Source organism: Necator americanus, chromosome IV (genome assembly GCF_031761385.1).
Source record: "Necator americanus strain Aroian chromosome IV, whole genome shotgun sequence".
Classification (NCBI taxonomy): Eukaryota; Metazoa; Nematoda; class Chromadorea; order Rhabditida; family Ancylostomatidae; genus Necator; species Necator americanus.
The window spans coordinates 19,837,124-19,849,295 of NC_087374.1; the positions used below are offsets into that span (position 1 = coordinate 19,837,124).

The window sequence follows — 12,172 nt, forward strand, 5'->3', positions numbered from 1 at the left end:
TTCAAACTTTGCGATACTCTAGCGTACGAGCGGGCTTCGTCTGTCCATGTGCAAAACAAATCTCACAAAACACAGGCATAGTTGTGCTCAAGCGCGATTTTATAGGCTGTTTTGATAACTTTTTCCTTGCAACAAACCTTCAAAGTAAGTATTTTACGCAACAATTAAAATCGCAAAATAGCCTAAAAAATAACAAATCAACAATTTCAAGTACTCGCCTACAACAATTCCTTCATACCCTGACCAAATATGAAAGTTTGAGTGTACGAACACTTTTTCAACTATAACCCTAGGATATTGGACTCCAATTATTGCTCTTCGGCGCATATTTGGAGTCATTTTGCTCCTTTCCCAACAATAAGTCGGCTTTTGTATAGATCTCAATAAAAGGAGTCTAATGATGTATGAGTTGTGCTGAAGTTTCAACTTTATGACAGTCTTTAAAAAGTTCTGAACATGCGACGGTGGCCGACGGTGCCGCACTGTCACTTTTCGTTTTTTCAATGTTCATGTTTATTATTGTACTGATTAGTTTTGATTGCTACGACTTTCAGGTATGTAGTATGTTATCTGCTAGTTGTCAAGAAAGAACCTTATTGGAGGCGACCCATGAAAAGAACCTCCATTAAGTCTTTTTTGGTTTCATAGGTAGAGAGATCCTATTTTTCTCTAATGGTATTTGTTCCTATGGTGAATTGATCTTTTAATGAGGATGGATTGCGGTGATGCAAAACTAGTATAGGAATCCTCGCAATCTTCGATCTAACGCATGCAGTACGTCAGTGTGCGGCACGTTCTGTTAACGTTCGCTGTTTATCTTGTAATTATATCTAACCACACAGACGTCTTCCAGCTCCTTTTAAAAGTGACAAATGCTGATAACATAAAAGTATTCCAGTAATAAAAAGATATTTCAGAAACTGATCTTTTAAGGCTAGAGAGAATAGCGACGTTATCACTCTCTTTCATTTTTCTTTTCTGAGGATCTAACGCGTGTTCTTGACTTATAAAGGTGAAAGGTTTGGAAATATTTCGTTTTTAAACTCGAACACTTCTCTTTCGGAAAAAAATCTAAAATTTTTAATTTCTTTCAGAGGACGTCATATTCTCCACTGGGCGGACGTGAACGTATTGGATGGACGAAATTCTGGAGCTCATACTCTGAACTGATGCCAAGAGCTGCTTACTTTCTTATCATCTCTTTAATAATCTTCTCCAGCTTCAACTATATTCAGATCACCATAAAGATCTCCAGGAGAGGAGGACTAATCAACAGTAACAGGATCTCAGCTATCGTTCACAACGATATGTATTGTGTTGTGTACAATCTTACTAGGGCTCAAAAAGGGTAAATTCGTAGGAAAAATATTGTCACATTTATATATTATCTTTCACTATTATTAACATATTCATTATGCTATGGCATATCAAAAATTGAATGTGGCCTATTTCCAAAAAACTCCTTTTTTTCGTAATTTACATGGATAGAATTTTGCATCCAGCATGCCATTTCAGCAGTATCTCCATTTTATCAGTGGCTCTGTGCACCGAGTAGAACGAATTTTGATTTTTTTGAAAATCTGAGAAGATTTGATTCTATGGAATTTTCTAAATTTATCTTGACATTTTTCTTAATAAATTCTTCTTTTCTTCCAGAAAATATCGCAAACAAAATCTAGAGTAACTAGACTCATTAGAATTCCTAACGCTCTCAGCATTCGTAGCTCAAGATCGTTGTGGGAACGTTTCGAAAATTTTGATTACACTAAAAAGAAGACCAAGCTATTTTCGAAAAAAAAAAACTTTTTAGTTAGCAGTTTTAGCACTTTTGAGCAGTTTAAAAGAGGGTTTTTATTCAACTATCATTGCAGCATAGCTTCGCATTGCGTCGTTTCGATTTGCTTTTTTTGCAGGTTTCGTGAAGACTACCTTGAACCTATTACTTTAGCCACTCATTCCACTTCTACGTATATGCAGTTATTGAATCAACAGGTAATACTATGTAAATTAAACTCTCTTGAGTTCAATGAAAACTTTGTAAAAAGTGTAACAGCTCCGAGAAAAAAAAACGCCTTTTCATCGTAATTTATCGTCACTTCAAAATTTTAGATGCGGTCTTGGGACGGTCCCATTTCGTTAGCATTGTTCATTGATCGAGGGTCAGCCTCCGTAATTCAGCATTTGATGGATCTTCATAGATGTGATCGGAAGTATACGGAAAAAGTAAGGCTATAGATCTTTTCAAATCTGGTGCTAACCCTTAGGTGATCCTAAACCAGAGGTTCCTCGTCAGAAGATAAAACCGAAAGATACAAATTCTCTAGACCTCTTATAAATGCCATTTCATTCATTCTGTTCAACTTAGTGAGAAATTTGAGCAGTTTTATAAATTGCGTTTTGTTGGTCGTTACAAAAAATTTGCTATTGGGAGAAATCGACATTTTATCTTTTATCTACACTTCCAAGTATTCTTTTTCTAAAGCTCTTAAACACTTTTTTCTTGAAGTCTGTTAATAGTACAATTCTAAACACGTTAAGAAATAAATAATTCAGTGTTTACTCAAGCTAGAGATTTTTGTTCAAAGATAATTGAATGATTTAGAACTGAAAAGTCACTTGTGACATGAATTCACTCTTCGTGAAGAAATCCATGAAGTGATTACTGATGAATAACCTGAATAACCTACATGGAATCGTACATTATGGAGGGAAGGGTGATTCCGTCCATTTGTTCCTAATTGCCGTAAAAAACGGCCTGGAAGATACGGCTTCGAGCGTTCCGGCGCGCTATTTTTTACGAGTTTGACTGAAGCGCGCCAGACTTGTGCAAGCATCTTCCCGGAGGTTTTTGCGGCAATTAGAAAGAAGTGGACGGAATCACCCTTCTCTCCATAATCTTACGACAAAGTATAGGCGTAACCCTCCTGAAACCCGCACCACTTCAGATTCGTGGGGTGATGCCTTCATGGAGTTCGCTTCCCCTTGAAAAAGAAAAGGCTATCCAAAAACGTCGTGTTAATGTCATACTAACACTAGTGAGATAAAGGATTTGAATCAAAAGTGACCGAAACTCAATGTGTTTCTTAAATATGTGCATACGTGTCTAAGTGTCTTAATATAATTTTATTTAAACCTCTGTTTTTTCTCTGCTCGTAATAATACTAGTGTAAGGAACTCAGCAAAAATGTAAAAGTATCGAAGCAACTCACAAAGGATAATCGGAATGAAGGACTTGTAGCGAAAAGATACTAGAGAAGTCAGAGGGATCATGAAAAGTTCGAGTGGGTTCTAGTGGTACTGACATGGTAGGAGTGGAATAACACAATAATTCTTTTCGAATCATTGTGTTATTCTCGATTTTCAAACGTAAGCAACTCATAGGATAGCTTCGGTCCGAAAAAAAAGAAGAAAAGGAAAAAATGTGAAGAAACTTGTGAAAGGAAAAAAGGTCTAGTCAACATATTTATTGGTGAGGATGGAAACAAGCTAAATTTGCAATTTTTTTCCTAAATCTACCGTTTCAGTAACAAGAAAGGTAGTTTGAGTAGATGAAACGACGAAAAATCGTTCTTATCTTCCTCATCATTGTCAATCCATCGAATCCAAAATCCGGGCATTCAATCCCTGTTTGTCTCCCTTCTTGGTCACATACCGAAGTTCTCGCTCATTCTAGAAGACGACTAGATGCCTATGAAGGCCCTCTATAGCTCAGAATCTATCCCACGGACCTTTATGTATTTGCTTTCTCTCTGCATTCATATCACCATTTCCAATATAGCTCCTATTTTTCGTCGGATTGTTAGAATACTCTTCTAATTCTAATTCGATAAAATCTTGGAATTAGGTTAAGAAATTAAGTTTAGGAAGTTAACTTTACTGAAGTTTTTTTTTCGAAAGAAAAATCTAAACCTTTTTAAAAGAGCTATTTCAAGCTCTCTCTCCATGTTGTCTACAAACTCTCTGCCTTCCAAGATCGTTGTCACCCTCTACCAGCCATTACGCAAACGTTGCCGTGCCAGAATCTCACAAAGAAACACCGTAAGCTGTTTATAAATAGCAATTTCTCATTTGTTGTCAAGCAAATTGTTTGTGTTTTTTACTGACAAAAACCATTTAAATCAGACAATTATAGTGCTTCGATGATCAGGTGATAAAAATTCGAAGATGTTTTTTTATCCTGTCGGATATATTTTAGGTGTCCTCGGTCCACTGTAAACAAGAACCCTTGTCACAAGAAAATCGGTTCATCGGTTATGTAGCATCAATCTAATCGACCCATTGCAGGGAAACGGTTCCTGGAAGGTCTTGTGCCTCCGTTCGGCATTTATCCAATAAATGTGATGCGAAATGTGGCAAGGCGAGGTGCGCCCTCGTCGATACATATCATCAGCGACATTGAGATGGTGTTCAGGTAAAGAAGAAGAGAATTTGATTTTTCTTGGAACCTTTTTTAATCGGGAACTACTTGCATTTATCAGTATGGGACGCTAAGCCTATAACATGTAATCTTCTTCAGAAGTGTTCTCTTTCTTTGAAAAACGAAAAACTTGAAAGAAGTAGTAGTTCTGCATTTCAGCTCGAAATTTGCCAAACGTGCAAAGAAATTAGCTAATGAACATATTCGCGAAGGAGGAAGGAAGCTGATAGTGATCAGGTGAAATATATACGTTACGGAGAAATTTATAATGTCACTGCTCGGTTCGAAATACACATGACGGCTGACAATTGCGTTCAACCGGGTGGGCGCGCGACACTCTTTCTCTGCTTCATAGCCACCTCCTCTTCTGTCTGGCCTGCTTCAATCGATGATGCGCTCTCCTGGTTAACCGCGTTCGGCAGCAATTACATGTCGTCCATTGGAAGTCGTCCAACACGGCTGTTTTCAGACGATTTGAAGTCGAAGAGAATGTGAACATACCGACGAATCATACCAGCCTCAAGAACCTTATTGATGCTAGAAAGTGAGCAGTGTCTATTTCATTGCGAAGTTAGCGCAGTCGGATCAAAACGGCGTGAAGCTCGGTGCAGTCGCTTACGTAGCTGCATTGAGCTTTGACCCAGCCATACAAAATCTCTTGCATCTACAATGTGTACTTTTGTTTTTTAAAAGCACTAAAAAGTGTAGGCAGGAGGAGAATATTCAGGAGGAAAAACGTGATCCCAATGTAAGAAGCGCATCCAAAGGCGACAGATTCGCGACTTGAACATCTGAATTCAGGGCATTCGAGTTCCACCACCAATTGTTCCCCACTGGTCATACAATCGAAGCGCTTTGGGAATGGTTCAGGCGATCTAAGGCGAAACCAGAACCGTACATATGGGAAATTCCGTACAAGTATTTTTTCTGCATTCCTTTCAAAAGGGTTTTTTTGTTAGAGGCTTTCAATGGGTCATATGTACCTTATTTTATTTCCTATTTTTCGTTTCTTTTTTGCTCCACTTTGATTATTGCTTCCAGGAATCCCTCATGGGAACCTCAATTCATCATGCACGCAACGGATCCATTCAGCGAAGAAAATATGCCTACGCGTGTCAGAGATCAACAAGCATTGGTGAGATAGTGAGACAATCCCAAGTTTTGCATTTCGAAGATGTTAGTCAAATATAGGCTATACTTTATCACTTATTCATGGTACCATAGGCGTAAATATATATCCGTAATTTGAGTCCACTTGATAATGGCCATTCATTTAGAATATAAATATAATTAGTTGATGCTTCAATAATTGTTTTCTTTAATAGAGCCGGAATAGACATTCATTAAGAACATAAATATAATTAGTTGAGTTCACTAGAGAGGTTTTCCTCTTTTTTAAAGGACATCCTTCAAGTTTCTAATTTCTTAAAGGCATATGAACTTTGCCGAGCTAACTATACGTTCCTGCTGGCATCACAACTCTTCAATGTTCACCGGGGCGTCAAACGAGAAAGCACAATTATGGATTCTGCTATTGTTAAACATCAGTCACGTTTAAGGTATAGGTGAGTATGTGGGTCATTCCATTCCGAGTTTGTCTTTATGGTTTTTTTTCCTAACTTGGGCGAGGAGAATGTAGCGCAGCGTTATGAGGTTCTATTGCGTCTGCACGGGCGAGTATTCTACACCCACGCGTGGGGCCGACCAAAACATTCATTCTTTTGGGGTCGATTAACTGCTGCAGTAGTTTCTTCTTCTGCGTTGAGAAAATTGCTGGCTTAATGTAATATTAGGTGAAGTAAAAAGTTCTGAGCGTTTCCGCGATTTCAAGGTGGCATTACGAAAAGAAAAACCGAAAAAGATCGTGGTCCAATCGCGGTGAGCCAGCCCAAACGATCGCCAAGCCCCAATTAACGGCCAGAGAGGTTTTGCGGTATGTTTGGTGGGATTGAAAAGGGATTATCTACTATGAGGTCCTCCAATCGGGACAAACACTCAATTCAGTCAATTCTACCGTCAATAACTAATTAAACAGACTAAAAAAGGCGATCTACCAGAAGCGGGCAGAATTGGTAAATAGGAAAGTTGTTGTGATATGATATAACGCAGGCTGCACACATCTTTAGCGACGCGTCAAGTGCTCCGAGAACCTGGATGGGTGGTTCTACCGCACCCTCCCTCCGTATGGTTCTGACCTGGCACCAAGCGACCATCACCTTTTTAAAGATTTGGAAATTTCTTCTGACGGTACAAAACTGGCCTCAAGAAAGGCTTGTGAAAACGAAGTGGTCAAGTTTTTTCCCAAGAAGAGCGAGGACTTTTTCTATTGCAGAATTATGAAATTGTCGATAAAGTGGACAACAGTTATCGAACAAAACGGCGCATATTTGATCTAAAACGGTTAGTCCTAACTACGAAAAATTTTATGAATCAGTTGGCGCTCGTAAGTCATTGCATGGGCCTCATAGGGGTTCATAAACCTCTTTGAACTTCTGAACCGAAGTTGAATGCAATGGCTAGCATTTCAATCATAACTGAATCATTCACACAAAGCAAGGACGAATCCTCCGCTACTTTTAGTAAAACAGTAAGAATGGGTTTGGATAGCTAGAAATCCCCTCTACACTTATAGCTCTCCATTTTTCCAAATAACTCAAATGCTCGTGACCTACATCTATCTATCAAGCATTTTTACGCATGCTTTGAATTTTATCTTTTGCAGTTCTTTATCTGCATACAGTTTTGCTCGTTTTCCAGAATTGGTCTATTATGTACTTACAACACACTACTTCCAGTGCTTTCAAGAACTTCATTAAACGAATTGATTCGACTTATCCGAATACGCTCAAGCGATGCAAGAAATTCGTCATGTAGGATTGCAGTATTAATGTGCAGTGGTCATAAAAGAGCTGGTCGCAAATTATACATGAGAGGTTCACAATAATTCATCTCCTGTTGAGCGGGTAATATGTTGCTTTGAAACGAGGTTCATTAGTAACTGATGTTATATTGCAAATCTGAACATATCAACATCTCCTGGGATTTCCTCCATGTCCTCTTATGTGCCCACCTAATGAAATTTCGTTCATTTAGGAACAGTTTTTTTAAATATCGAGAAATAAGAGTAACACCTTACTAAATTTTATTTATTTCATCCTTATCTTTCTAATCACTGACTATCTATCTCATCTTTGTCGGTATATTGTCTATTCACGTTTTTGTAAATATCATGGATAAACTAATAAATGTTTTACGGTAGCAAATAAACTTTTTTATCGCCGTTTTTGTGAAAGGGAGACACCAAACATCTGTTATTCAGTATAATCTCAGTTTTCAAATCTCTTTGTACTTATAGTTCTCAGAATACAAGGATCTACTAACTTTCATTGAGTTTTAATGGAAGGGAAGGCTCAGTTTCCAGATAGTGATCCATACCTGTATAAGTGGTCTTTCCAAAAGATACGGAGAAAAAAAAAGGAAACAGTAACAATTGTTTCCCAATTATTGACCATTGATTGAGATCACTTCTGTTTTCCCCAGAGTCAAGCGTGTGATGGGATTTTCTTGTCGGAAGGTGGTAAAGGGAGGGGGTCGTAAGGGAGTGTGCGGACGTGAATTAAATGAAATTTTTTGACTAAACAATATGCACAGAATCTGAGCTCTTTTGACCATTAAATTTTTTAAATCCACTTTTAAACTGTTGAAAACTATATATAAATAAATTCTTCACCTTTGAGAAGTAGTTCCAAGTTTCTAACTCTTTTGCAAGAACTTGACTTAGCAGGAAACCTGTCGAACCTGCGTCTTCCAATTGTCATTTTGTGGGAACAAAATGTTGGTTTTTCGTCGTTCTCCTCTAATTCGAATTATACACCTTCTCCTTTTTGTTGTATCACATACTTTGGTCAACACTTTAAGATATTTTATAGATTTCAGAGATTTATGGATTTCAATAAAATATTTCAACGAGATTTCAACAAATTTACTTCTTGGACTACTTGGTGTTTCTTGGTTTGTATCAGGTACCAAATTTCATATTTACCGCTTGTTCTTGGCTAATTTTCGACTTTCTTTTCGAAACACAAAATTTCTAACATATCGAATCGGCAGCACGACGGACGAGTGTCGCAGTTACCTTGGAGGGAGAGGAGGAGAGAGATCGTATTCGAGAAGGCCGTGTCCCGCCATCACGCTTGACACTTCCATTCGCTCATGAAAACTTACTTGAATGCACACTGTTGAAGAATCTATGACAATATTTTTTGCCTTAAGGGATATTGCATCCGTAGCTCATTTTGTAGCTGTAATAGTAAGAACTGCTTCAGAACAGTCAATCGATGTAGTTTAGTACAGTACTTGGGGTGTTTTTGTGCGACCAGGTTTCTGAACATCCATAAGCTCTCTGGCAAAGAGTTTGTTTTCATGCTGTCCTGGACAAGAGAAAACTTATCAGCACTTCTGATTGTCTATTCTGATCTGAATCTGATTCCAGAATCGTTCTACTTTCACGCTAAATTTGCCGTTCCTCTCTCTTTCCCTTTCATTTCTAGCAGCGTTCGCGAATGTTCCGCGGTGTGTAAGCGAAATGAATATCGTGAATAGATGCAAATGAACTTCTTGTAGGTAACTTTCTTTTAAGGTGGACCACAGCGGAGGGAATCCTCTGCAGATGAGCACTAACAATCAAATTACGTGTACATTATATTATTATCATCACGTTTTATAATAACGGGCTTATTCTGTCACGTGTGTGTGTGTCAGTCACGAAATTCGAAATGGGGAAAAGCGACGGGTCCACCGGCGCCAGGTACCTATAGAATGGGGTGCAACGGATCCCACAGCGTCGGATCTGTGCGCAATAACTTCGCATCGATGTCGCGAAAGGTAAATTAGACGTTGTAACCGTTTCATATCCATGGCCACTGCACGTGTTGCATTACACCTCTATGAATCCTCCACGTATCTATTTCCTTGCACGTTTGCCTCAACTTGGTAGTATGCCTTCTTCAGAAAGTAGAAACACCCATACAAACTGCTGCTTTAATAGTACCCAACAGTTTACATGATCTGGTGTGGAACTCATCCTTATCAGTATGATGATGTTGTTTACGTCATTTTATGTTAAAAGATCATTTTGTGATAACCGTTGGGGAAATCAGGAGGAACACTCAGGCTTCGAGTAATGCTTTCAAATAGTATCTATAGTAGGGTTAAAACGACATGAAACACGTACGCAATTGCGTACGCGGCTTCTTTCGAGGCGCTTCGGTGGAACGTAGTGGCTAGGAGCGTGGTGAAATCCTTGCTGGCATCACCCATCGCTGTAGTTGGCGACGGGACCACCTCGGTTCCAAGTGCTGCCTCCACAGCGCCGTTTCGAGCGCGTACGCAAATGCACATCAACTACACTCGTGTTTCATGTCGTATTGACCCGACTATACATTAATCTGGCATTGAAGGAGTGTTTGTCGCTGATGGTTGAATATTCTCCAAATGTAGAATTTACGCGTTTAGAAGGAAAATTCTGTTATCTTTCGCCTTAATTTATAATAAAAAAAGAGAAGGAAAGAAGAAGCGAAGCGAAAACCACCGAAAGTCTGAAGTCCGCCATTAGCCGGACATTCAGGCTGGTATGTGTAATAATATGTGTATTATTTGTATTACATACTCTACAAATATGTTAGAAGTTAAGATCGTAGGCGTGTCAATACGACCAGAAGGTAAACAAAAGAAACTCAAAAGGTGGGGAGGGAAAATGTGAAAATTCCTTGAACGATACATGATATGTGGGTTGATCGAATACTGGGTTCTTTGTAGGGTTTATCAAACTGCAGCTGAAAGACGTACCGGCGCGAAGAATACTTAAGATGCATGCCACCGGATCAAAATGACTTGTCTCTTCAGTTATTGTTTGTGTGGTTTCCAAATTTATCCTGAGGAAATTTATCCATTATCTAACAATAAAACAGTGATTTGGAAGCGAAAGACTGTGTTGGACACGACTTTAGCTCGGAAACTGAAGATTTGCGGCGGCCATCACGAAACGTTAAAAAAAAATCTGCTGCTCGTAGATTAGTCATTGCTGCTACTAGCGTAGACCATTGAGAACAAGTTGGTTTTCAGCTATCATGGTAGAAAAGGAATACAAATGGTACGTAAATAATGATCCACCCTTCATTCAAAGTATCCGTATCGTTGCAAGGTGTAAAATGGAAGAATATGGCGCTGTCCACAGCAGATCGTTTATGATTAAACTGTGCTACAAAAATATGACGTTGTAGCTGGAAGAGGAACTCCTACATTGTTCAACTAAGGCGATCTGGATGTGATGTAATAGCCAAGCCGCTGGATCTGCATAGAGCTTTCGCTCAGCTCTGTAGTCCAGCTAGAGCTAAGGGGTTCTGCAATTGCACCAGATATCAAGCGGTTCTAATGCGACTGTGTTTGTAGCGTATCCATGTAAAACAGATTAATCACGTTCACTTGCGACAAATAGATGCGTACACGTCATACGAATTTCGAAATATAATTGTGATTCCCCCATGATCAACACTATCGCTCCTCGAAGCGTTTCATCGAAGTCATCGAAGATTCTTCATTCACAAAGCGTGAGGAAGACGTAAACGTCAGTACAAGTTTTACGAATGCTCTTGTATTCTGTCTTTGCTGCTCAATTTTTTATTTGTACATTTTATAGAATAGGACCGAGGTTCTTTCGTCCTTTATCCAGATCTGAGTTAATTTCATTTTTTTCTTTCTACATAAGTGAAGATGTTGTAGAGCTTTTTTGTTGGGTTTCACCCCACATCGTTGAAATTCCTGTGAAAAGGTTCTCTATTTTGTCGAGTTCACCATTAAATTGAAAAAAAATAAACAAACGTCGAAGAAGGTATGGTAATGCGGAGAGATTTTAGGTCTTTTGAGTATAAAACGACAGTGACTTGACATTTCTTCTTGTCTTCCATGAAGATTAAATATTGAGCTTTGAAATACGTCCACATCTTTGAATACCCCAGACATAAACCGAAGAATGTTTCAGTGTAACTGACTATGCTAAACGCCAAGAGAACTAATTAGGTGGCGCTCATTTTCTGGAAGTGCTGCCGCAACGAGCATCCAGCAGTGCTCTTTAGCATGATGTCCGGAGATCCAAACGATGTCAGGTGATTTATACACTAGAAAACATGCGCACACTTGGAAAAAAATGCAATTATGAAGAAAAAAAGAGAAAACTGCTCTGTACATAGAAATTCCATAGAGTTTTATTCCTCGCTCTCTACGTATTGTTGATATTGACGTCAAAGGAATTTTATTATCATATTAAAGTATGCATTTTTTCAAAGTATGCAATGCACACTATTATTTCTATCAAGAAATTCATAAGATGTCCCAGCGATTGTTTTTATTTATTTTCATATATTATTGTTACTGTTAATATTATTGTTCTTACATACTTTGATTGACTGACTAACTTATGTCATTTATCCACCATAAGCTTTTTTTTGTCGCTTTTTTTGCTTAGCTTCTTGAAACGCTAAAAATATTGAATTTCTTAGCTGTGGTAAACAGAATATAAATACATATTATATATATATATATATATATATATATATATCTTTACGTACATCTTTGCACCAACTGTGCAACAGATATTTTTCTTGACTTTTCATTACTACAAATTTCTAGATTTTTTTTCATTTTTCTTCAAAACTAAAAAATGGTTTCTGTAGGGGATAAGGTGCTTGAGAGGATAAA

The 12,172-nt window shown here is 38.3% G+C and overlaps 1 protein-coding gene across 2 annotated transcripts; it reads left to right on the forward strand.

Annotated features, from left to right (window-relative positions):
* Window positions 1–503: 503 nt before the first annotated feature.
* Window positions 504–7,291, forward strand: RB195_001984 (uncharacterized protein; the record flags this gene model as incomplete). Of its 2 annotated transcripts, XM_013442965.2 has the most annotated exons (12): window positions 504–554; window positions 1,095–1,348; window positions 1,914–1,992; window positions 2,110–2,223; window positions 3,933–4,038; window positions 4,285–4,411; window positions 4,577–4,654; window positions 4,887–4,961; window positions 5,219–5,335; window positions 5,459–5,552; window positions 5,849–5,982; window positions 7,213–7,291. In XM_013442965.2, 12 exons carry the CDS (start codon window positions 504–506, stop codon window positions 7,289–7,291), a joined length of 1,308 nt encoding a protein of 435 aa, XP_013298419.2. The 2 variants fall into 2 exon arrangements, with proteins under 2 accessions (XP_013298419.2, XP_064054900.1); XM_064199019.1 differs by lacking the exons at window positions 504–554; window positions 1,095–1,348; window positions 1,914–1,992; ... (2 more) ...; window positions 5,849–5,982; window positions 7,213–7,291 and adding an exon at window positions 3,269–3,281 and having other exon boundaries at window positions 5,459–5,561.
* Between the last annotated feature and the right edge of the window lie 4,881 nt (window positions 7,292–12,172).